We start from the raw sequence: 25704 nt of genomic DNA on the forward strand, positions 1-25704 counted from the left end.
TGGGAGAAAGAAATCTTAGGCATTGAAGCGAAAGCCTAGGTAACAGCGTTTCTTTTTCTTTTCAGAAAAGATCATTTTAGTGATTTAAGTACTCAAGAATGACCTGCTGGTGCATTTGTTACTAAAGTATCTCTAATTCATGTGCCATCTTGTTGTCAAGCCACTAAAGTGGGCGCTTTTGCAAACAAATCCCGAGAATCCCCTGTAAGGCAGGTAAGATGGATTTCCATACCCACTTAAAAGTTAGCAAGCGGGAGTAGAGTGGCTTGCTCATAGCCATAGCATAGGCTGGGTAGATACCCAATCTGTGAGCAGCTCTTACGGGAATTGCATTCCAGTGTTTGGGTAACTAGGACTGCTTTAAGACCTTGTCAATGTTTTAGTAGACAAATGACTTGCCTGTAGGTCTAACAGTAAATAGTTTTGTCTTGCTTGAAAGTAAGGTAGTTCAGTTGCCATAGTAATAACCTCCAAGTATCTTACCAGTGTTTAAAATTCAGAATGAGCAAGTCATTGTGCACAGAGAGCTGTGAGGTGCTGCTCGCCAAGCTGGGAAGATGCCACGTCAGTTTTCGGCTAAACGTGACCTAATTAACCCCTCTAGTAAGCAGTACCAGATGGGATTGGTGCTTGCTCTGGGTGCTTGGTACTGGGCATCACTGTGCTGCAGAGAAGCTCTGGTCCCACAGACAGGAGTGAGATAGGAACCCAAGGAACAAGATGCAGTGAGAAACCTAGATGAAGGGGAAAAGTTCCAAGTTATTATTGAGCCCTTTCTTTGGACGGTGCTAGAATGGGAATAGGAGCTGTGAAGTTGTTAGTGAACAGGAAGAGTTTAATCAAAATAGTATCTTAAAGTGAATTGGAATATAGGCTGTTGTGCTCTGGCACCAGTCACAGTATCAGAAATTCTCTGGTTTTCTCAACAGCCCACTAATAATTCAGTATTGCTGAAAATGAAACTGTGGAGCTCATTACTATTAACCAGAATTTAAGTTGTAAATTACTTCTTTGCATGTTAACTACCTATTTATTTTGCTGTAGTAAAAAACCTATTTTACAGTAAGTACTGATTAATTAAACTGTACAACCTCTTTGGTTTCACATAACTGAACCATGAAATTAAATTGATTTTTCTACCCAGCAATCATCAGTGTCTACAGATCCTCCGGCTTGTATTCTCCTCTTGTGGCTGGGCATCTGGTGCTTAAGGCAGGGAGGCACAAATAGATGTTGATGCATGAACTTAATGCTTATCGTTACAGGAGTATGGATTTAGCAGCAGTTATTAAAAAGGGTGGAGGGAGAAGCTGTGTTCCATGTAATAAAGAACCAAACCTTGGAGCCTTATGAGTTACAGTGGCTGCAACAGAGGGCAAAACGGTGTGATACTTCACCTGGGTATCTGGTAGGACTGATTAGCGTGTCCCTTTGCTTTATGTACAGCCACCATCCTTTTGCCAGAGACATATATAGAACTGGTGTATGTGGTTTGATCTTTGCTTAATTGTCTGAGAGGCTTGCCCAAGGTGCGCTGGCACTAATACCTCCTGCTCTCCAAAAGCCTCAGTCAAGAAGAAAGAAATAGTTATTAACCAAGGAGGATAACTGAGTACTCTGTCTTTAGCCATGGTAGAAGACATGACTGTCTCTGACCTTTTTGATCTTCAGGAGAGCTACCACAGTTTTCACCTTTCTGAAGTACCACAGCTATAGCAAACAATTATGGAAATTTTTTCCAGCTTGTCATACTGCTGCAAAGGGAGTCAGTGATAGGTTAGCAACATTGAGACCCTGACTGTAAATGTTGCAAGCGCTTGCAGCTATCTGTAGATAGGGTAGCAAGGACCCTAACAGCATTAGACCCCTGTAGCAGGGTCTAATGGACTAACAGGATAAAATAGCTTGATAATACTGGAGGACTGGGAATGCTGTTATCTTCTCTTACTGATCATCGCTTTTGAAAACCTGAGGAACTTTTATTTCTTATCAGTTTAGCTGGCTGACACACATGGCATAGGTTAATCTAAGCTGTGTGCTGTTTGGGATGACAAATTATTTAAAAGCTCCCTTGTTTGGATGAGTAAATCTGAAGGGTATTTGAAAACTAGCACTTAGACTCTGTTGTAGACTTAAATGTAAGACGTGTGCTCCACAGTGCTTTTTCTGTAGCGCATGTGATAAATTCTGCTTTGCGTACTCTAAAGTGCAGGGTGGAAAAGCTTCAAGGGTTTCAGGCTATTAAAAACTGTCCCCAAATGTTAACATTGGGCCACAGGTGGTGGGGTGGGAGGAGTGGAGAGGGCTATTTGGGGTTTTTGTTTGTTTTCTCCCCCCACTTCTTCAGGTCTTATTGCAAAAGTAGTAACTGGTCCTGGGAGAACTTCTACTTGAAAGGCAGGTGGGGCTAAACAGTGAAGAATTAGCCCAGGAACTAAGTTTTCTCTCTGTTTCCAGGAATGCTGTCGGGTTTTGACTTTGAGAGTGATGTAAAACATTCATATTGTAGTGAGTCTATTTAAAAACTTTTAAGAGGATTTCATAATCATCACCTTCCTCATGGGAGCTTTCTGGGAGACTTTTTACTTAATTCCCACTTTGTGAAAAGGGTTTGGGCTTCTTTTTTTTTTTTTTTTTCTAAATGAGGAATAGGTCTTCTACCTGAAGGACAGATCAAAATTAAAAGTTGCATATGAAGGTAGCTGATCAAGATTTGTTACCTAGACTGAAGGATGACTGGAAAAATGCAACTTTTGCTCCTGATGGGTAGCTTGGCTGAGTTGGCACTTGTATCGATGACGGGCTATAGCCAAAAGAATGGTTCTGTCCCTTACGTGAATAGCCATTGAAACCAAGCACATGAAAAATGCTTTTACTCAAAAGTCATGTTTTACTTTCAGAAATCAACAGTGGCCCAAGCTCATTTTTGAAACAATAGCACATCACTCCTACTTGCTGAAATGAGTTGCCTCTTGTACCAGAGATTAATTTGGGTGACGCTGTAGGTACTCTTCAGTCGCAGGTCAAAACCGCGGAATCACTGAGGCTGGAAGGGACCTTTGGAGATGGTCTAGTCTAATGCCCCCGCTCAAAGCAGGGCCAGCTAGAGCAAGTGGCTCAGGATCTCGGCCAGTTGGGGACTCTAGGAGCTCTCTAGGGAGCCTGTTCCAATGTTTGCCAGCCCTCACTGTATTTAAAAAAAAAAAAAAAAAAAGTGGGGTTCTGGTATGTTTAAGTGGAATTTTCAGTATTTCAGTTTGTCCTCTCCCTGGATACCGCAGCAAAGAGTCTGGCTTCCTTACTCCCTCCCCTCAGGTGTTTATAGGCCTCGCCAAGATCCCCCCGAGCCTTCTCCGGGCTGAGGGGTTCCTGGTTCGCTCTCTCGAGCTCGTACGAGGCCACCGCTCCCGTACGTCCCCGTCGCTCGCGTCCCGGGCAGCCCGGAGCTGGAGCCAGGGGAAGGAGGGCCTCGCCGGGCCCCTCGCCGGCCCCTCCTGCTGCCGGCTGGTGTTTAAGAGCGAGGCGGGGTGGGAGTAAGAGGGGTTTGGGGAACGGCTGCAGGGCGCTGGGAGCCGGCCGCGGTGAGCTGGAGCTTTCGCCCCCAGCTGCCCGCGTCGGGCGAGACCCTCCGCTGGGGCTGGAGCCCCCCGGCTGGGGCAGCGGGATTTGGCCTGAGCAGACAAAGGGGAGGAACACGGAGTTAAGGGTTTTGGGGGGGGGGGGTGAGGCTGGCGCTGCTCTCTGCGTGATGAAGTGCGAGGGGTTTTTTTTGTTTGTTTGTTTTTAGAGGCTTTCGGTTTTTATAAAAATCAAGTTCCTCCTCGTCCCAGCAGCGGCCGCTCGGGCCCCTGCCGCGCCCTGGCCGTGAGCCTGCAGCTGCCCCCGGGGGGCGGCGGGCGCGTCCCCCCCCCCCCCCCCCCCGCGGCCTCCTCCGGCCGCTGGCTGCCGCGCTCGGCGCTCGTGGGGCGGGGCCGGGCCGGGCCCCTGCGGCAGGCGGGGGCGGAGCGACCGCCCCGCCCCGCCCCGGCCGCCGCCGGCTCCGCCCCGCCCCGCCCCAGCACCTCCCTCCGCCTGCGCGGGAGGCGGCGGGGGTTGGGCCGCGCGTTGCTGGTGCCGCAGCAAGCTTGTCCCCCCCGCGCCACCGTCGGCGCGGCCGGCCGGGGGGAGAGGAGGCGGCGGCGGCGGCGGCGGCAGCGTCGTCGTCGTCCCCGGAAGCAGCGGGAAGCGGTGGCGGAGGAGGCGGCGGGTGTCCGGGCAGCAGCAGCAGCGGCGGCGGCGGCGGGAGCGGCCTCCCCACCCCCTCCCCGCGGCAGGAGGATGGTGCAGCGCCCGCCCGCACGGCAGCCGCGCCGCCTGTGAGCCCCGCCGCCGCCTCCGGGCCCGGGGGCTTCTTCCCCCTTCGGGCGCCGGTAAGGCCGGGGGGGGCCGGGCCGAGGCCGGGGGGGGCCGGGGCGCGGGGGTCCCGCCTGTCGCCAGCCTGGCGGGGCCGCGGGCTGGGAGCGGGCCCGCCCCGGGGCCCGGCCGGGGCTCCCCGCCCCGGGGCCGGCGGGCGGGCGGGCGGGCAGAAGGCTCGGGAACACACGCGGAAAGGAGAGAGGGGCCGTCTGCCGTCTGAAAGGCTGAGCGAAGCCTTTTAGTTCTGTTTAAAAAACAACCCCCTCCCCCCCCCCAAAAAAAAAGCAGTGAAAATTATGCCCTTCCCCCCCTTTTTCTCCTGTAGCTGCTCCGGTGTCGATTTTTGCAGCCCCCGGGGCTCGGGGCCAGGTGGGCCCTGGCGGGTTTCCCTCCGGGGGCTGCTGCTGGGATTCAGCTCGCTGGGGTTTCTGGCAGCGGCGCCTATAAATGCACATCCCGAAGCCAGCGCGCTGCTAGCGGTTCTTTTAAGCAAGGTTTTGGGGATGCGTTGCTCTGGTGGCTGTTGTATAACCATCCCGAGCACGGTGCAACCATGCTGCTGGACCAGTTGCTGCAAACTCGCGGTCCGCCGCGAAGGAGCGGAGCAGGTTAACGAGGTGCATCTCTTCTCTGCCCCAGACTTCCACAGGCATTCGCTTGCCTGTAGTTTGTCTTCAGCGTTATGTGGAAACATGATAAACGAGCGTGGTTGGGCGTGTATTGGGTGTTGTGTCATTCGTTTTTCTTCAGAAATAAGAAGGATGTTAGCTCGAACTTTGTATGCTTGCTATTACGATAGAAAAAATATAAGAAAGAATAATTCCCGTAGGACTAAAAATATCCTTATTTCAAAATAGCTTGTGAATATTGATTTCTTCATTGTCTTTTCTTGTTCACAACAAACCCTTTTTTATCATTTTTTTACTGTTTCATTTAATTTTTTAAGAACAAAAATCCTAGTGCACCGTGCCTAGAACATGGCTGCTAGATACCTACCGTTAAATTTGAACCACATATCATAATTGTAGATATGGACACCCCGGGAAACATTTCTGCCTGTCAAGGGATAGAATAGATTACAGCACAGCTCTTTTTTTCCCTCCCCCTTTCATTTTGTTTGCTTTTCAAGGGCTTGTCTTCTCTGGGGAAATTTACTGGCATAATTAGCTGTAGCAGTATAATTAAACGGGTAAATTTTCCCTGCTAGACAAAGCTTGAGTCCACATACGAATTCTTTTAGGGTTACTTTCCACATCCTTATTGAACTTCTGAAAACTTTAATGGTTTAAACTATACCACAGAACGTGAACGCCTATTTAGGACTATCTTTTGTGCTAAATCATTAATGCTTTTTGCAAACAGTTATGTTCTGGGGATTGTGAAATGAATGCTAATCCTTTGGCTTCTGGGCTGTACATAGGAAATCATTCTAGGTGCGTTTAGTGAGCCAGTGTCATTGCCATCTACCTGCTCGTCTCTGGCCTGTGTGAAATAAGCTGGTGGCTGCAATCCAACCTCTGGTCGGTCAGCAGGTGTCCACATAACTAATGAGAACTTTTGTTGGCAGACTTAGCAGAGAAAATAATATTGAATTGTGCCTGAGTGACTGAATACTCTTTGACCCAGGATTTAGTCCTGTCAGAGAGGATTAAGCCCTCAGTAGCTTTGTTACTTCTCATGATTTGAGGAGTGGCTCGGGGCTGGCGGGCTGTGGTTCTTGTATTCTGCTTGAGAGACAAGAAATGGAAACGCTGCTTGATAAGGTGAAATAGGAGCCGTGCTCCTTCAGTAGAAAGAAGCAGAGCTGTGTGTGCGGCCGAGGGTGTACTTTGTGTTAGCCGGATGCATGCGGTAACAGACAGGATACTGGCAATGCCAGCACCCTGAGCAGATGTTGTACCACGGCAGTACAGCTCTCCCCTTAAGGACTTTCTGCTAGTGTTCTCTTTACTGTGATCATTGTCTTGTCTTTTTTTTTTTTAATTAAAAAGAATAAAGACTTTTAGAAATAAAGCTGTCTTATCAAACGAGCCCTAAACTCAATATTTTTGGAACTCCTCGGTGTCACAATTTTGTTGCTTTTCCCAACTCTCCTCTTGCCAAAAGCATGTCTGTATTGTGAGATTTATTTTTTGAGAAGACCGTTCTGACCTGTGAATAACGCAGATTCCCAGAAGTCAGAACTCCCAGGCTTTGTTTTATAAGAAACCTTGTATATGCCCTGACATGACAATTTTTGTTAATTATCTGTCTGTTAAATAGAGACTGTACTTACCTACATGAGTAAGCAAATTAAAATCATATTTCTTTTCATCAGTGGGTGAACTCTACAGGTATGATGTTATTATTGCTCTATCCTTGATATTTCAGCTATTACCAGAGTCACTGATTTCAGTCATTTTTGCTGTTGCGTTCTTTTCTTCACTAGCGGCCGCTGCCTGTTTCTCGACTTCTTTTACACAGTGAACGTTACCTGCTTCCTGCATGCACGGTTGTGTATTGCCCTTTCCACTAGAGCTGCCGTTTCCTCAAGGTGTCAGTCATTTTCTGCTTGTGATTCAAGCTGTGCTTCTGTCTGGGTCTCTGTCTCGTTACAGTTCTCGTTACAAACAAATGGTCTGAAGAGCCTTTGGCTGGCGTTTTTCTGTGCTTGCACTGGTGAATTCTGGGCACATTCCTTAATGTGTACCCTTAATGAAGTCAACGATTAACCTTCTGAAATGGGTCACTAAACCAGTTCCTGATTATTAAACCATTACTGAAACTTTTCATACTTCTAGAGTAAAGCCTTTCCATGGCTACGTTTGTATGGTTATTGTCATTATGGTAAGTTAAATTTGATTTTTAGTGGAATTTTCATAGATCCTATACAAATGCGTCATTTTACGTCTGTCTTCCATCCCCAGGTACTCATGCTCATCAGTAGTAACCCGAATAGCCATTTTTAAAAAGAAGTTTACAGTTTTGAATTTCTAGCATTTTATGTTTTACCGTAGTCCATATGATCTAAGTCAGGATAAATCATGATGTAAGTCATGATTTTTAACTTCTAAAAGTTGGAAGGTTTTAAAAATGCCCAAGTCAGCAGTCTCGCATATGAAAATGTACTCTTTCCCTTTATGCAAACTCACTTGGCAAACGGAGTTGTGCTTTTAAGGCTGGCAGTAGGATGTCTATTTTCAAGCAGAGGTTAGATTTACTTTTACTGTACAACTGGGTGTATTTTAAACCATGGTTTTCACTTATAACAAAAACCAGAGTATGGGGTTCATTGAATTAGTTTGGGGGAAAAAAAAGCTTTTCTGAGGTGATTTATGTTCTCTTGGCTCATAAATTCTGTACCTTTTTCTGGTTCTGCAACTTTTTAAAAAACAACCCTTAGTATAAAGAAAGGGGGGAACTTGTTTGCATTAGTCTGGTTTTGCATGAATTTCTCTTTCAGCTGTAAATTTAAATTAAATCATTTTGTGTCATCTGATGTTCTCGTGACTGCACTGCTCAGGTGCTTGTGTTAAATCGACCACAGAAACGTTGGACTACAGCACGCGGTTGTTGGGACGGGCTTTTAAATATCTGGAATTGTCACATATACGCATATCTGGCTGAGTAGCATTTGATCTACTAATTTTCCTTTTTATTTTTGAACCGTTTGCTTTTTATTTTAAGTCAAGTGTTTAGCAAGAGGTGCTTTCAGGAACCTGGGACATGTGAAACTCAGTATCAAATTGATCCTTAATTTTTACTGTAATTGTGACTAAATTACTTCCCTTCTTTGTCTTTATTTTACGGATAGGAGAAGGAAACTGTTGCTGCTTATTCATCTCTTGGGGACGTTGAAATATGTAATTATGCTTTGGAAAGTGTTTTGAGAGGGGGAAATAAATGCTTCATCGAAGTATGAAGCATTTTGCTTTGTACTGTTCTTGCTAGCTGCCAGGCTCTCACTTTCATTCATAACCTGCCTCCTGAACGGCTCTGTTACCCAAGTAATGCGAGGGAAGAATCTCCTTTTCCCCAGGTGATGGTGTGCCTCTCCTTCTGTGCTCTGTAGTATCTTCTTTTCATGCTCTCTTATGTGCAAATAAGTAGGCCATTTTCCTGTCAGGAGGAATTAAATGTTCTATGCTTTCTGCTTCCAGCATCTGGGAGAGCGCTCTGTTGGTGAACGTGTTTATAGGATAAAATAGGTCAGAAAGCTGTCACGAGCCGCTGCCTGGATCGAGCTGGTTTGCCGTTATCTTCCCCCTTGGTTGCTTTCGCCTCCAGCAGTCCTGCGGAAGTAGCGAGTTTGTGCACGTCGGGATGTTGGTCTGTTGGTTATAGTTGGTTGCAATGGATGGAAGGACCTTAGTGGGTGTCTTCACTGACTTTTTTCCCTCCGCAAATCTCAATTACTTCTTTTCCTCCGCTTTGCGAAGATTGATGGCAGCTGCCCTGAGTCTGTTTACTTTGCTTTATTTTTGAATACCGAAGGACAGGAGAAGGGGAGGAGGATCAGCTGGGCAGTGAAAGCGCTCTGCTCGGGGGATTCCAGCCAGGTCCAAGGGAGGGATTTTGGCGTTGCTCGAGGAGTCGGCCCTGCTTGCCCTTCTGTTGCTCAGCAAGTGTTAGACTGTGCCGTCTCATCCCGCAAGGTCTTGATATGATTCCTAAAAAATGAACTAAAACAGCTGCAGACACTGGCACCTCTTTTTTCCATAGACCTTGGTTGGTATGGAAAAGTGAAATCTTCCTATAAAATTAGTAGAAAAACCCTCTTTTTCTCCCCACTGCATGTTTTATTATGAAAATAGGATGTTGTGAAATCCTAGCAGAGGTGGAAAGAGCAAATTTGCTGTTTAGCCTTCCGCAATTCCTGAGCAATTTATGTCGCAGAAATAGGTTATTCATTTTGAGGCATAAAAGCACAGCCTTCTGATGGATTTGGAAACTTCTGTTTAACTGTAATTTTGTTCCTGTGTTTCCTTAAAACAAGGTGTAGGTGGGGAGATAATAAAGGTGTAAAGCTGTTTTGAGAACCAGCTGAGGCCTTATTTTCCAGTTGTAAGATCAGCTGAGTTTTCTGTTGTTATTCTGGTCAGCAGTCTGCTGATCCTAGAGGTACAGACATTCTTATTAATTAGTCTTAATGGAGCTCTGACGGACCTTTTTGTGCATTCTAAATTTTAGTTGCCAGCTTAACAACGCAATTGTGATGTCTTGTTTTTTATTTGTAGTCTTTTAGGTTCTAGACCTCAAGCTTTGCTTGAAAAGAAAAAGCGAATTTAATTAAAGATACTTTTGGTACCTGCTACGATTTACTGTTTTAAAATGAGAGGCAGTTTAGTTTTGAGATTAACACCATTTCTTTGTTTTCATGTTATTTATGGATGGTTTGCTCAGAGAATCGCAGTTCACTTGATTTGTGCTTATGAGTGTTTTTCTGGCAAGCAACACTATTTTCATTCAGAGTGATTAACCCTGATCTGACCCGTTTCCTAACCCCCGTTTTACCACTAGTTGTGGTGCGTCTTTGAAAACAGAGTTGATAAAAATAAGCTGAACTGGACAGTTGAGATGAAATGCTGCTATGAGCAACCAGATGTTCAGGCTTAGAAAAGAGGTGAGGTCTTAATGGAACGCTGCTCGGATGGGTTAGCTCTGGCCTGCTACCCTTGTCTTCTGCCCGTGATTTTCTTCATTAAGATATTTTAGTGGGGGTTTTTTTGTTAAATTTAGAAAACAAAAATGATTTTTCTCCTGTAGACTTTGGCTGTCTTACATGCACAACGAGAAGGGGAAACGTTTATGAGGAAATGACTGAGATTTCAAGCTGTCTAGCAGGTAGATGGTAGGTGACATTATGGCAAAGACGTCACGTAAAAAATATGCAATACCTTTAATCTCTTTAAAATTCATATTTTGTTTTTCCTTTTAGCAACTGCAATTTTGTTGTTAATGCCTACTGTAGTGCAACATACACTTTTTATTGTTGTTATGAATTCAGTTCCTTGATACTAAGCCCCAGAAATAGGAATTTAATACTTCTGCTGTGACTCATTTCTTTGACTTTCTGATCTCTGGAGTAGACTTCATTATTTTCCTTATTTGTAAGTTATTCTTGGACAAACTCACAGGACTATTTCAAAAGTTACATTTTTTTATACCCCTTTTCATATCGAAATCTGGAAGGATTGAAAGTGTTGCTTTTTTGAGGTTGCCATGTTTGGTCTCGAGCCGTCATGGAGGAAAATCCTCCTGAACTGTAGAATAAGTGACTATTTCATTACTTTTTAGATGGCTAATGAATGCTGTGTTTACTTGAGATGCTGACATAGTAACCGTTGTGTGTTTCCATCCTTTTTGATATTTATCTTTTTAACCGCCTAACAATATTTCCTGAGTCTGAAGTGCTTGATTTATGAGCCCAATATCCTTGCAGAGCTTGTCTGGTGTTTCCTGATGAGTACCTTGAGCGGTGACTCCGTTTGAACGTAGCTTTTTGTCTTGATGTAGACACCTCGATACCAGGAAAAATTCCTTAGGAGTTGGCCAATGTTCCAGGCTGGCAGTTTTCATTCATCCTGTTGTGCTTGAGCTAGTTACTGGGTTGATTGTGGACATATTTATTGCGTAAGTATTAAAAGCCTTGGCCAGAGTGGAGAGAGGCAGATGACAGTCGTTAGAGCCTCTTTCTACGTTATTTATTTAACTAAACAGTGAAATCTGATCGTGCTTTCCTGACCTGCCGCGAGGTAAGAGCGTTCTGTTCCCTTTTTTGTCTGTGGGAAAAAGAAATAAAAGTATAAGTTATGTTCTGAAGTGTGTTTATTTACACAGAGGAAACTGTTAGTTACAACTAGAGCTGGTAGAAGAATATAGATTGTTATATATCTAATGGGCCGTAACAGAAAGGAGGCGTTTCAGTGTGAGGAAACCCCTAAAATGTTGTGGGGATGTATGTTTTGATTTCTGTGCACTGATCTGTTGCACGAGCTCGTTGGCAAATAGTGGTGCTTAAGCACTTTATTTCATAAAAATCAGTAGTTCTTCAGGCAGCAGCGTGGGAACGTCCCCCCCTTAGTACCGGTTTGCTCTAACCGTGTGGAATTGCTGCTGTCGTGTCGGCTCTGGTATTAAAATCCACGGTTGTTCCCTTTTCTCTCACAAATGCTCAGAAGGCGTATTACCCTTTGGAAATTGCAGCTTATAGCATTTTCTAATTGCTTTCTAAGCTGTCGAGTTACAGGAGCATATTAAGCAACAAGCGCTTTACAGCTGGCGATCTCTTACATAAAAATATTAACCCAAATATTTGTTGTATATGTGCTTTTCCGCGCATCACCGGTTATGGCAGATTTAAAACCCTGTGGCAAACAAGAACGCCAGCGGGGCTGTGGGAAGTCCCCCTGAGAAGGGATCGCGGTGCTGCGCGCCCTCCGGCTGGCGCTCGGCTTGGGTTAAACGCGGTAACGACGCCTGCGTCTGTGGTGGCCTTCCCCGAAGGGAGCTCAGAGGACGACGCTGAACGCGACTCCGCTTTTGGTTTCTTTTGATCTATCTCCACCTCAGCATGTGTCTCCAGTGTTTCTAGATGGGGTGTTTGGGATTTTTTTTAACTGGGGCTCGTTTCAGAAACTTTGCTGCCGGTGACGAGACGGGAGGCAGAGCTCGGAGAAGCGAGGATCGTACCCAGCATGTTTCTTGCCCGCAGCACCTCTCCCTTGCCCTCTCTGTCCTGCCTTTTTCTGACACCTTTTCTGGCTATTTTTGGCAGCAGCATAACTGATCTTTGACAGAGAGAGAAGTTCGGGTAAGATGCGCTTGTGTCCTTACCCCTTGCCTTTTCTTTCCTCTCTTCTCCGTCGCCCGCTCGCTGCCCCGTGCTTTTCGCCCTCGGACGCGCGGTGTGGTTTGTAAGGAGGTGTTTGCAGCAGACAGCGATTACTGCTTGTGAAAAGTTGGTGGCTTTCCTGGGCTCTGCGGATTGGGTGACAGTTGGTTAATGGCACAAAACAGGACACCCAGGCCACGTCCGTGCCGGGGAGAGCCCGGCGGAGGAGGGGAGGCCGGTGTGCCGGGCTCCGTGCTGTGTCCTTGCTGCAGGACTTCAGGTCTCTCCTCTCCGAGCTGCTTTTCTCCTCTCTGAAGCAGGTTTGCAGGTTTTGGTGCTCTTCCTGCCTTCAGGAAAGGATTAACTGAAGCATTTCTGTCAGTAAAATATGAAGAACGTGCCAAAGAAAGCTGCGATCATTGTACGTTGTGGGGTCTGGAAAAAACTTTGTCTGAAAGCTTATCCTTTTCCTTTCTCTTGCTTTTTTAAATCAGTAGAGCAGACGAAAGATCTCTCTCTGCTTCCGCCCCCCACCAAAACCTGCCCCTCTTGCATCCTTAGACTAGCGTGGCTTCAGCCGTGCTACCTCTGGGTTGCGTACGACGTGCTTCTAGTAAGAGTCGACGAGAGTCACGCACGCCTGCCGGGAGCAGAGTCCCTGATTTAATTAAAAATTATCAGAAGAGCCATCTGCCTGTCCAGACATTAGCCGTTGCACTGCTGAATTCTTGAGATACTGGTCTTAATGCCATTTCCTATAAACGTGGAGGGCAAGCAATGCGTTTCTAGCAACAGTTACTGTCCTTCCGGTTTAGCTGGGGTTAAAAGCCTTTTTGCAGGACTGCAGGTGAAACAAAGGTAAAAGGTTTGCTTGACATTGCCTCCTTGCAGAGCTTCTGAAGTAGTTGCACGGAGGCTGCCCTTTAACACTTGACTGTTTGCTTTTTATTGTGGGTGGAGATGGGAGGCTGTTTCAGCAAACTTTATTCTGGTCTTTCCACTCTGTAAATGAAAAGGAAATTCAGAAGGGGAATCGGAAAGACTAAATATAACTTTTCTTTGGACAAAAATTATTGACTCCATACATTTCCTCAGCCTGTGGGGAGTCCTCTCCTTGTTTCCTGACTCTGCCAGAAGTTCTCTTGATCCGGCAAGAATCAAAGAAAGGAGCCAGTTGGCCCATCTTCTGGCCTCCCCGCTAATGCAATTGCCAGGTGTTTCTGACTGCAGATTTCTTGATGTAGACACCTAAAATGAGCCTGGGCTGCTTCCCAGATCCCACATTGAAGGTCCGGTTGTTTGAGGGTGAAGTGGGGGGGAAAGGGAGATCTTTAAGGCCTTAGCCTCGGTTTTGAAAGTGTGTACAGGGATGCACAGACTTTGATCTGTGGGCTGCATTGCAGCTCCATTTGCACTGTAATGTGGTGAATCCAGATGTTGCCAGAATTCAAATATAGCTGTGTATATTCTGCCTAAGAAAGCAGGGAAAGAAAAAGGCTGATTTTACTGTCCATATTGCTTGTCAGTGATGGCTTGTATTTACATTTGACTGTGCTAGAAGTTGTCTTCAATTTTTTAAATCTGCTCCTAGCTGGCAATTTCAGGAATTGAGAAAGTGACGTTGAGCATGATTTGATTTGTGCTTTATTTGAGGCATGCTGAGTCCATGTTCATTGAACAGCACTGACAGAATTGTGTAATTGAGCCTTGTTTTTAATATATGATTCCATTTTTTTGGTCAAATTTCTGTCTTAACGCGATTCCTCCCCACCACTACCCTCAATAACGCATACAGCCCAATCACTCTGTTGTAATATACTTTATTTTCAGGTGAACGATCAGAATAATGTTCAACATAAACCTGTTGGAGAACCTGAAGGTTTACATCAGCAGTCGACCTCCACTTGTGGTCTTTATGATCAGTGTAAGCGCTATGGCAATAGCTTTTCTGACACTGGGTTATTTCTTTAAAATCAAGGAGATCAAGTCACCAGAAATGACAGAGGTACGGTACAAAAAGTTCCTGAACTTAACAATGGGAATATTTATTTGAAAAACATGCTAAAGGTTAATGAGTTCTTTTTTTTTTCCCCTCAAGAACCCTTTTATGGGAGTGCAACAGTGTCTTATGGGATATTGTCTTCGTTAATACTTACCTCTAATTTTATAGTCCTTCGGTAGTTTAAATGACGGTATCATTTGCTGTGCTAAGCAGTGGTCAGGTAGTGGCTGGGACTGAACACTTTGATTTTTGTAAACAACTTATCCCATTGTTGCAATAGCCATGATGGTATTTGTGCTTGCTTCATGAGCCATTTAATTGATGTTAAATGGCTTGGAACTACAGGCTGAAAAATAGTTATTAAGGTTGCACTGCTCTAAAGAAGTTGCAGCCAAAAGTTAACTCACTAATCTGGCGTAAATCTTCACTTTTTTTTTCTTTTCTTTTCTTTTTTTTTTCCTCCTGTTTTAAGGACTGGAATACCTTCCTCCTGAGGTTTAATGATTTGGACTTCTGTATATCTGAGAATGAAACCTTAAAGCATCTCATCAATGATACCACAACTCCAGAAAGTACAGTGACTAGTGGACAAGCGAGGTCCTCTACACAGTCTCCACAGACTCTTGAGGACTCTGGTCCGATAAACATCTCTGTTACAATCACTCTGACACTGGACCCGCTCAGACCATTTGGTGGGTATTCTCGCAATGTCACACATCTAAGCTCCACAGTTTTTGGACACCAAATTGGACTCTCAGGTATGCAGAACTTGATTTTTGTAAGGTTGTATGGTAGCTATATAGTCAAATTGTTTAGGAAAAGAAATAAAAACTTTCCAGCTTTCTACTAGTGTGATAAGTCTTTTGCTTAGAATGTATATGTGTTATCAGAGTAGTATATTCCTATATAAAGTCCCGCATTTGTTTGCTAGAAAAAACTTTTCCGTGTGTTCAGAATGGAAAAGAACCTGCAGGTCTACCAGGATTAGGCTTTGTGGAGTTAAAGGATCAGCCTCATGACAGCGGAAGATAATTTTTGAGTCAACAACGTTTTGATCAGGAAGAGCTCCACCAGTAAATATTTAGACAGTTCTATCCTGATATATTTTCAAGTAGTTCAGTCAAGTATTAAATGCATTAATGTATATACAATAGAAATCAAGTGGCATATTGTCTAAAAAGATAAAATAAAATGCAAATACATGCATGAACAAACTTCAGCATTGCAAACAGCGAGTAAGATGGTTAACATTTCCGTGGTGTTATTTCGCTGCCGTGCCATTAAGTTTTGACAGGAGAATAAGTTGTAGAGATTGAGCAGAAATAGCTGATAGAACCTCATGAACCTCGTTTAGCTTTTAGCCAGGGTTGCATGTTGCAATAATGCTTGACGGTGTCTTGAACCTGAGATCTGTAAGAGGCGTTTGCTGTACCTGTAAGTATGTATTACTGTAATTTACTGTTGTTATTTTTTTACTGCTGCATGAGCTATCAAACGCAGGCTCCATTTCAAGTTGACCAAATTTAATTTTCAGTATGAATATGACTTTATCCACATGGAGTTAAAGTTCACTACTTAATCTGCAGTTCAGTATCTGCTGCCACCTTTCCGTAGTTATGTCTGTATGAATATCTCCAATATGAAAAGTAAACTTCAGAAAAAGCATGTGTTGAACCAAGTCTTTGGGAGGGGAAAGGCTAAAGATCTGGGGTTTTTTGTTTTGTTTTGTTTCTAATAAAGTTCCTTGAGCATACATGAATTCATTTATATATAGTGAGTTTTTCCTTTTTAAAAGGAGACTAATGATTCTGCTTATTTTGGGGACAGGAGAGATTAGAAAGACCAGCAGTCTCTTTTTTTTTTTTTTTTTTAAACTTTCTTTTTTTGTTCTCTTCATTAGTAGTAAAGATACTGGGTGACTGCAAAGGCGCAGATTAAGGCTGATAGTTGCTGCCTTAGTCGGTTTTGCATTCTCCTTTTCCTACTGACTGTTGCTCAAATACTTCTGTGAACAAAAAACAGTTTTCCTTCTCCTTTTCTAAAAGGCAGAGAATCCCATGAGGAGATAAATATTACATTCACCCTGCCGGCTGCTTGGAATTCAGACGACTGTGTTCTCCACGGTCACTGCGAGCAGGTTGTGTTCACGACCTGCATGACTGTGACGGCGGCCAGCAGTGTATTTCCTGTCACAGTGTAAGTACACTTCTAAACACTCTTTCATAAACTGATTAATTTGGGTGAGAACGCTGCTGTTTTTAATTCCTCAGGTGGCTCTCTGAGGTTCCCACTTCCTGGTGAATGTTACTGTTGACTTTGTGTACCTGCTTTCCTTTTCACTCCAGTGAAAACCCGATCTTGAAACGTTTGCTGTCTTTTAGCAACGCTAGATTTTTCTGTGGATGTTTTGAACTGCAGCCTTCCCTGCCTGTCAGCATGCGACCTGTGATTTAAACTTCACTAGGAACAACAGAATCAGTGAATGTTTAAGAAAGATACCCTATCATTTAGTTTCACTACCTTGTGTGCAAGCTAAGGCTTGTCTTATCCTCTTCCCTGCACAAACAGGATGCTGCTTTGCTACCAAACCCCAGAAAGTACAGACCTTTCATGAAAATAGTTTCCTTTTGTCTTCTCTAGACTCTCTGACACTATTCAGGATATTCTGGATAACCCTCGGATAGATTCACAAACTGCACGAAAACTAGCATTTTTCGAATTAAGTTGGGGGGTGTTGGTTTACATTTACAACAAGCAGTAAAATTCTGATGTTGCTATAGGAATCATATGTTGTTATACCTGCCTTTAGTTAAGCTTTATTTTTTGCTGTTTTGGAAGGTCCAAAATAAAATTGCATTTTATGCTGCTGTTGAGAAGACTGGGCTTGACTCAGTTCTGAGAGTTAGCCTTACTGAACATGGAGAATGGCAATTGGCGTGCTAATTATTTCTGTTTTTCTGCAGTCAGCCACCACACTGTGTTCCTGAAACATACAGCAATGCTACGCTTTGGTACAAGATCTTTACTACAGCCAGGGACTCTAACACAAAATATGCACAAGATTATAACCCTTTCTGGTGTTACAAAGGAGCAATTGGAAAAGTGTATCATGCTTTAAATCCCAAACTAACTGTTATAGTTCCAGATGTAAGTGCCACTGTGCTTTTATACGTTATGCTGAATAAACGCTCGGGTTTAACAGAACATGGTTCTGTTCATGTCTTAAACAGTCATGTTCAGTGCTGGTTTATTATGTAGCGCAGGGACTGAGCCAGGGTTGGGTAGGCTTTACCCCTGGTGGGAGTGATGGGCTCCATGTAATCTCCATGTGCCTCACAACTTTAATAAGTAAGATTTATATTTTGAAATAATTTGACAAAAGGCACAGCCGTTATAAGGAAAGAGATCTCTAGTACCGTTTTCTAACGCGAGGAACGCTTTGGCTCTTTATGTGCCAGAACTGGGGATCGCTTTCATTACTATGCTAGTTTCCTAAAGAGGGAGAAGGTTGATTCATGAGGTAATTTCTGTGCTAATCTGTTAATTATTGCTTTAATATAAAGTACCAACTATCAGTGCCTTGTGAGTAAATGGTTTTAATTCTCTGTGCAGGATGATCGCTCTCTAATAAACCTACATCTCATGCATACCAGTTACTTTCTTTTTGTGATGGTGATTACAATGTTCTGCTATGCAGTTATTAAAGGCAGACCAAGCAAACTGAGGCAAAGCAATACAGACTTTTGCTCTGAAAAAGTAAGTATGGGTACCAAAAAAAAGTTGACTCTGATAAGCAAACAAAGAAAACCTCTTTTTTTACATAGTTGGTACAGGCTGCTGGTTCTGATCTCGCGATGTAAATTTAATTCCCTCCTGAAGATACACAGATACATCATTGTGAACAATACAGAAGGGTGCTGTAAAACACGTGCTTTGTAGATCCTCAAACTTAGGCTGCTCGCCTACAAAAGTGGTTTATGACTTGCAGTTCAGTAAAGACTATAATGCAATTCTTCTGCCACACTTGTGACATTATGTTGTTTTGTATGCAACATTGAATAGATAGCATTGAATATCTTAAAATTATCCCTTATCATAAGAGACTTAATTTTGAATAAAACACGACACTTAATTCTAATGGTTGTTATCAGAATTAAGCAAAATCAATGACAAAGCTGTTGGAATAGTGGTTATTCAGTACTACATTGGAGGTCTGCGTTTTGCTTAAAGGGTTATATAAGAATATATTTAGTTGTGAATTAGAAAGCTAGTGTTGGCACCTTTGATCATAAGGATATTTTGTAGCATAAGCTGGTTTTTTAATACATTTTTTTAAATACATATAACCATTAGATTAATCATGCTAAATACAAAGCACCTTCAGACTTATTTCGATTTCCTTTCCAAGTCAGACTTTTCAAGGTTCTTTGAAAAGGCAAGGACAGACATGCCAGCTGCGTGGAGATAAGGAATATCACTGTTACAGGATTAAGAATTTGACTTTTAATTAAATCTTTTGTTTTTCTTTTGTTTAGGTTGCTTTGTCAGAAGCATAATCCATCCTCTCCTTTTACTGAGAACGACTGAGAACCGTAATCATTGCCTGCTGAACCCAGAATGGGTCTTAACACTCTGTGAATACATTATCTTGCAATGTTGGTTTATTCCAACCAAAGACATTTCAAGTGCCTGTAATTGATTTGTACATATTTATAAAAGTATATTCAGAATAGGTCAGATGATGCACTTGTTCCGCATTGTAGTGCGGTCGGAATCTTTCAGTCTTTACCTGTGGACATAGCCGAATGTTTGTGTAGATATGTTTAGTGATATGGCTACATATAGTCAGAGCAAGATATTTTTGTCTAGCTGCATCTGGGCAGGTTAAGATGCCTTTGCAAATGTCTCAAACCAACAAATATTTGTTTTTTGCCCAATGATATGTACAGTGTGTTTGAAACAGTATGCACCTTTGATATAATACTGCATTTCCAAAGCCACCAATCTACTACATGAATTAAATGTGTATTTGTGTGGCCTAATACCTTTTTCCATTTGCTCCTTGCTTGCGAGAAAAGATATCAACATTTTTAGATTTTTTTTTTTTTTGGAAAAGAGAAGTACATATTCACATTTTAATAGTGCTGTATTTAGGACAAACTTGTGCTTTTATTCATACTAAGGAATTAAGAAGTGAAGTCCCATTTTAAAATCTTTCTTACGCAAAAGTGCTAAGTTTGGTTTTGTTTTTTTGTTTTTTGTTTTTTGGTTTTTTTTTTTTTTCATTTGGCCTGCTGAATGCCAGGGAATCAGTCAGTGTAGAGGTTACCTGGAAAGCTTTCCACTTGGACTCCCATCTGCAGCCCTCAGATCTGGAACGTGCATCTTTGCTGCAGAGTAGCTTTCTGTAAACTTTTTTTCTAGAAAGTGAACCTTAATAAAAAGATGCATTGTATTAACATTGTGTTGGGGCTCTGCACAGCCTCGGGCAAGTGCAAATAATAAGAGGAAAAGAAATCCCATAGTCTGTAATAGAACTTCAATTTGAGACTCTCCATCTCTGAAGGGCAGCTGAAAATGACACTTTTATTAGCTTTGTCCAATTTCTATTTAATGCTGTTCACTGAGGGAAAAATGACAAGGAGAGAACTAAGGCTGTTGTGATTAAGGTCAAAGAAACCAAACGGTAAAACTCATACTGTTCTCTGAGTCCATTCTTAAATCAGAGGAGTTTTTACAATGTGCATTTCTCCCTTTTCCATTCTAGCTTTTGTCGTTCTTTCTAGCTTGTTATTCAGTCAGCTGAATTTTCATGAGTCAGGGTTTTCCTGCAGACATTTCCACCACTGCTTTTAAAATCTCACTGGTTGCCTTAATTGACCTTTCATCTTGTCTTTCAGCTTTCCTGTCAGGTAGTGTAACTGTAGGTCTGTAAACATGTGCGTATACTCTTTTTCCCCTCCCCTTTGGTAAGTTTAGCCCTAAGTATGAATGCAAAACAATAAACCCAAGTTAAAATCCTGCAGTCTGTTATGCTGGCATAAGATTCTTAGTTTATTACCTATAGACACTATTGTGAATGGTACGCTGCTGGTCTGCAGGCCTGTATGTATAGGACTTCAGTAAGCTCTTAAATCTTCAGAGCATTCGAAGCAAAATAGTCATGCTTTTCTTCAGAACATGTTTCCATTATAGCATTTCGGTTACTTATGTGGTGTTAACTAACGTGCATTTTTCTCCAGGGATGTTAAGGCAAAGCTTTAGAGATGGCCTAGTTTGAAGTCTAGGGGTAAAAGGAAGCTTCCAGTTTTCTCCTGATGATGCTACGGACTAGTACAGCCTCACTGAAATGAACCAGTAAAGTGAAAAGAGGTAGACAGCTTCTCATGGAAGTTGTTTGAGCTGTTCCTAACACATGCATACCCAGCCTTCTGCATTAGTATTCACTTCTGGAGTTGCCTAAGAGGGTGGCTTGTTCTGGGGACCAAAGGCAGGAAGAAGAAACTGAGTGGGGGTTGTATTGCAGCTTCTGGAAATAGCCAGGAATTACCCAAGTTAACATGAGTCCTTCAAAAAAGAAACCGAAGTCTTTTGTCTTTCAGCAAACTAAAATCCAACTCCAAAAGTCCTAACTAGAACTTGGTGTGTTGGGGAAAACAGGATTTTTATTTTTTTAATCCGATTTTGCTATTTGGTAATTAGGGGGGGTCGGCTTTGCAGTGTATCACCCACTGTATTGAAATACCCAGAAATACAAAAATTGTGATCCACAAATGCAAAGGGGAAAATGTTAAGGAGATGTGTTTCTTGGCCTTAGCTTCTTATCCCTTTGCCCCGTGTATTGCAGCAAGGAGGTAAGGGTGTCCATCAGGTTGAAATGCTGTAATACTGAGGAATTTTGGATTGTACCTAGGCGCGATGTACAAAAGTTAAATGCAGCCAAACAGAAGAGTAAAAACTTAATATTAAAGTTCGGATCATATTGATCTTTCCTTTTTTGTTTTCTTTTTCTTTTTAACTATGACTTGAATCAGTTTTGATTCTATTTGTACGTGTTTTCTTGTTCTTAGAAAGCTGCCATTTTCTGTTGCGTTTTTCTTTGGCATTACATAGAAAATCTGAGCCTTGGTTTTCAACCCTCTGCAGATGATTGTAGGGTTAAGATGGCTTTTTTTTGTTTTGTTTTGTTCTTACATTTCACTTGTCTTGTTGCATGATGGTTAATAGCTGATTTGGAAATGACATTTCTCTCCTAGATTAAGTTTGTGTTTGTAAGATGTGCATAATGCTTTGCAGAATAAAAACAATGAAGTTTATTCTGTTGTCTTTATTTCTACTCGCCAGTTGCTATGGAGGTTTCATAAATCATCTGTTGTACGCACCGCGAGAAGAAATTACTTTTGAAAGTGCACAGTAGATAGGAATTTCAAACCCTGTGTTGTACCTATGGTCCCATAAGCATCTTATGTAGATTTCTTTATGTATTGTACAGTAGGGTACATAGCTGATGCCGACCATGGTAAATGCAGGATTTGTGACATAGACCTGCCTTTCCTGTTGTTTTTTTCTCGGGACTTTTTTGTCTCCCTGTTCAGTCAGTGATAGGTAAGGCAATACCGAGTTGTGCGCTGAATATCTGCAGGTGCATTAAGAGAAGTGTATGGCAGAAGGGAGTTGAAAACAGTTTGGTTAACTTTCTGGAACTAGTGTCTTTTGTTAACCCTCAGATGAGGTTTTTCTTCCTTTCGTGTGTATTTCCCCTTCTGGAATTCCTAGAATCTCAGCCAAATGTTGTCTGCCCTTAGCATCGTCAATATTTTGTAAGACTGGTGGCAAAATAGCCGAACAAGTTGATTCCTTGCAGCAGGAGGAGAGAGGATAGGACTTCTTTAAGGGCAGAAGTAGCCCCTTGTAATTGCTCCATTTTTCAGGTCACGTGCCTTAGGCCAGGGTAAGAAACACAGTCAGTTTTCCTTGATTATCGTGCCTTCCACAGCCTCTTTGCTACAGGCACTACATACCTTATTCACCTGAACTGGGACCAGATGCTGAGTATTTCAAAATACCAGCGGGTGGCTTGAGATCATTGAAGGACGTTCATGGATGGCTGCTGAAATCAAGATAATGTAATGTGTTAAATTCTAGCTCCTGTTACCCTGCAGCTGGAACAAGTAGCACCTCCGCGTTTGCAGTACTTGATAGGGTAGGGAAAACATACTCTGTATTGCTCTTGGAAGCTTGTTAAAAGCTAGGCACTGAATATGTGACAAGTACAAGAAGGCCTGTCTTGCTTCTCTGAAGAGCATGGTTCAAAGCATTCACATAGTGCTTTGACTTATTCTGGATGTATCCAAATGGTGGCTATTCAAATCTGGTGACAAATGGCAGCATTGTTTAAAAGCAAATCTGTGAGGCCGTTTCATAGTTTTTACCGAGGAGAACTCTTGAGAACTAGTAGAAAAAGTAATCAATTTTAACAGAAGAGCTCTGACAAGTCCCCTTGGTATGGCTGTAGGAAATCTGGCTAGTTCTGAAATACCTGCCGAGGATTAGCGTTAATGCCCGGTGTTAACGTGTTCTGAATTTTGAGTTAGCCTGTCACCATTTTAGCAAGGCAGTCGTCATCTTTGGCTGCAGCTGAATTCTGTGCCCAAGCCAGCAAAGGGGAAGAGAAGAGGCAGTAGGACACGTATTCACTTGTTTTCTGTTAAACAAACTCTCTTTCATAGCTCAAGGAGCCACTGTTTGGCAAACACGCAGGTTTGTTCAATGAGTTCTATGGAAGTGCAGTTTCCTTGAAGAAGATCCTGGTTTTTTAGCTGTTTTACTGCATAGAATTACACTTGAGAAAGCTTATAGGAGGATGTAGGGTGAGTTCCCATTTATTCTAAACTAAACATGAGTAACCTGCTGTCCAGAATATTTCACAATCCTTACACGTAGGGAAAGAGTATTTCACAAGCCTCTTACATAGGGAAAGTCCTGCTGTAGTTGAGTGTCATAGTTTTTAAGGTCTTTTGGCCTTTAAAAAAAAAAAAAAAACAACACTTTTGGGCCCCCTTCAGGCTCTTTATAGTGAGAGCAGCTTAAAGGTAGATGTTTTAAGCAGGTAGTAAAGAGCAAAAAAAGGCTGTTTTGTTGATGTTATATAGTAGGACATTTCCAGGTGCTCAAAGGTTGGAAGGGTAGGATGAGCAGAAGGGATCGTTTGATAACACTGTAATCAGATGTTTGCTCATAACACTGATGTTTGATAACAAACTAAAATAAGGTCAATGAAAAATTATGTAAAGCTTGCTCATCTGGAAAAAACGCAAGCACCGTGTTTGCAATCAGATTATATCTAACGTTAGCAGGCTGCTACAGATTGGGATGAGAGGTACCATCTGCCATCAGCAGTGGCATTTCTTTAATCGGGTGTTTTGTGCCAAATATTTTGGTATTACTTGAAAGTATTGCTGAAAATGAGGAGCAGCATCTGTCTTCTCACAACAGTGCCTTTTTTTGCAAGCAAATGTCTTTAGTCTTCCTTTTACAGTACAGAGTTTCAAAGAAAAGTTGTCCCTAAAAGTTTATGTGAATAAGTATTCTGGCAGCTGCTGAAATTCAGATTGGAAGTTTTCTCCTCCCTCCAGCATTAATCCAAATTTTAATAGGGATGAGTGAGAAAATAAACTTGTAGCTGAAGGTAGTAAACTCCACATGTATTAAACTCTTCCAGCTTGATTGTCTGCGACTACCCAGTTAAATCAATGATTTTTCAAACTTTTGTTTTCTGAACCCACAAATGCCTGACTGGAAGATCCCTGGGAGGCTGTATATAGGAAGGTTCCTTTGTAGCATCTCTTAACTGGATATTGTTTCTCTGCTAGCTTTTGCCAACCTTTCAGATGTAGCCGGGGGGCTGACCTTGATGTGCCTGTTAGCACCATGGTTGAAAACAACTGAGCTAAGTAAAATAGCAGAATTGCTGAGAAGCAAAGTGCGAGTTCGCTGGATTTGAATCGTCATTCAGCACTGGTAAGAAAGCAGCGTTCGTGCTGGGCTGGGCTCAGGAGAGCTGGGTTCCTAGCTCTGCCTTGCTAGGTGACTTTGGCAACTTGCTTGTGTTTCCACACAGTCTCAGTCCCTCCTTTAGTACAGCTGTAACAAACTCCTTTAAGTGCTGTGACCTTTACTGATGAAAGTAACTTACCCTAGGCTATAAAGTCCATCTGACTGACCATGCCGCTCCTGTCGTGCGAGGCTATTGCATAACCTCTAGGACTTCCCAGCTGGATCAATACTCACTCTTTGTCTTTTGAAGATATTTCGATAGGGGACGTTAGCATAAGGAAATCCGTGCTAAGGTCCTTGGTTGTTATTTCACCTTTGTTGTTAGCCCCTTCAGACACGATTCTTGCACGTTGATGCAAATAAAGAGCAACATAGGATTTCATCTGTAGCTGCAAAGAAAGGGTAGGGCAACTCATGAACCAGCTTTTTCACAGGCCTCGTTAAGGTCTGTGAACGAAATACTTCACCATATACTGCAGTCATTAACATTTATCCTTTTAAAGGGACCTTTCTGGTAATGACCACTTGTAAGAGGGGACTCTTGGAAGAGGAAAACAGCAGTATCCTTTCTAGGGTCTTAGTGTGTGTCACGCCGTGGAGTTACACTGTCTGTTCTAACTGTGCAGCCGCTTTGCAGGGAAGGGCTGGGACAGGCAGCCTAGAAGCAATTCAGATAATATGTGACTGAAAAATGTGGGGAAACCAATTATGTCCCTGTACCCATCTCACCCCAGAACACCATATACACAGTATTGCCATCTTCTCGCAGGCACAAGCAGGTAAGGAAAGTGATTTTCGTGATCTGTAGATGGGGCTGTAGCTACGTGGATCTCATTCTCCTGGCTACACTGACCACAACTTAATACTCAAGGGAGGATTTTCACTCTCTTGTTTAATTCTGTTTCCACTGAACTCTAACCTCTCCCTCCTTCGGCAGCAGTGTTTGCTGAGCTGTCAGGGCTGAGCTGCTGCCTGGTTGTGTTGGCTGGTTTTGGAGGATCCCAGGTGGGTGGGTTTGCCAGTTTGCAGAGCAACAGGGACAAGCAATCCCATGCGTGCTGCAGAGGGACCTGGTTGCATTTTGCTCTGGCATTGAGCAAGCTCAGAGCCATGGCCCAGCAGCATCTGGAGAAGCAAAGCTGGGCTGCTGCAGAGGCTGTGAGATGGAGCCTGGCCATCTTCCTCAGGAGCTGCTGGTGTCCTCTGATTGCCGCTCAACTGGCCCGCGGGGCGGTCGTCATTGACCTGAGCACTTCATGCTGCTCCCAGGCCAGCAGGGTAATTTGTCTTCCCAGTGGAGCTGGTGAGTTATTTCAGGTAGTAAATTGATGGTTTGAGTTTGATGGCTCAGCACAACATGTGAATAAACACTCAGCAGTGGAGAGGCAGCACTGGCGCGACTGGATTCCTGCTGCCTCGGCTGGCTGCCAGCGGTGGC

General features: G+C 43.2%; 1 protein-coding gene across 1 annotated transcript; it reads left to right on the top strand.

The window, feature by feature from the left end:
- The first annotated feature begins 4094 nt into the window (after positions 1-4094).
- TMEM248 (transmembrane protein 248) lies at positions 4095-21526 on the top strand. Its single transcript, XM_068909878.1, has 7 exons — positions 4095-4409; positions 14039-14213; positions 14683-14968; positions 16256-16406; positions 17174-17357; positions 17823-17966; positions 18746-21526. The coding sequence occupies exons 2-7, from the start codon at positions 14055-14057 to the stop codon at positions 18764-18766; spliced, it is 945 nt and encodes a 314-aa protein (XP_068765979.1). The 5' UTR covers positions 4095-4409; positions 14039-14054; the 3' UTR covers positions 18767-21526.
- Positions 21527-25704: the final 4178 nt, after the last annotated feature.

Source organism: Struthio camelus, chromosome 16, assembly GCF_040807025.1.
Source record: "Struthio camelus isolate bStrCam1 chromosome 16, bStrCam1.hap1, whole genome shotgun sequence".
Taxonomy (NCBI): domain Eukaryota; kingdom Metazoa; phylum Chordata; class Aves; order Struthioniformes; family Struthionidae; genus Struthio; species Struthio camelus.

Bases quoted from the DNA above. Each gene is read 5' to 3' on its own strand.
- TMEM248 (XM_068909878.1), top strand. From the start codon at position 14,055: ATGTTCAACATAAACCTGTTGGAGAACCTGAAGGTTTACATCAGCAGT. The intron at 14,214-14,682 runs GTACGGTACAAA...TCCTGTTTTAAG, and splicing joins AGTCACCAGAAATGACAGAG to GACTGGAATACCTTCCTCCT. The intron at 17,358-17,822 runs GTAAGTGCCACT...TTCTCTGTGCAG, and splicing joins TAACTGTTATAGTTCCAGAT to GATGATCGCTCTCTAATAAA.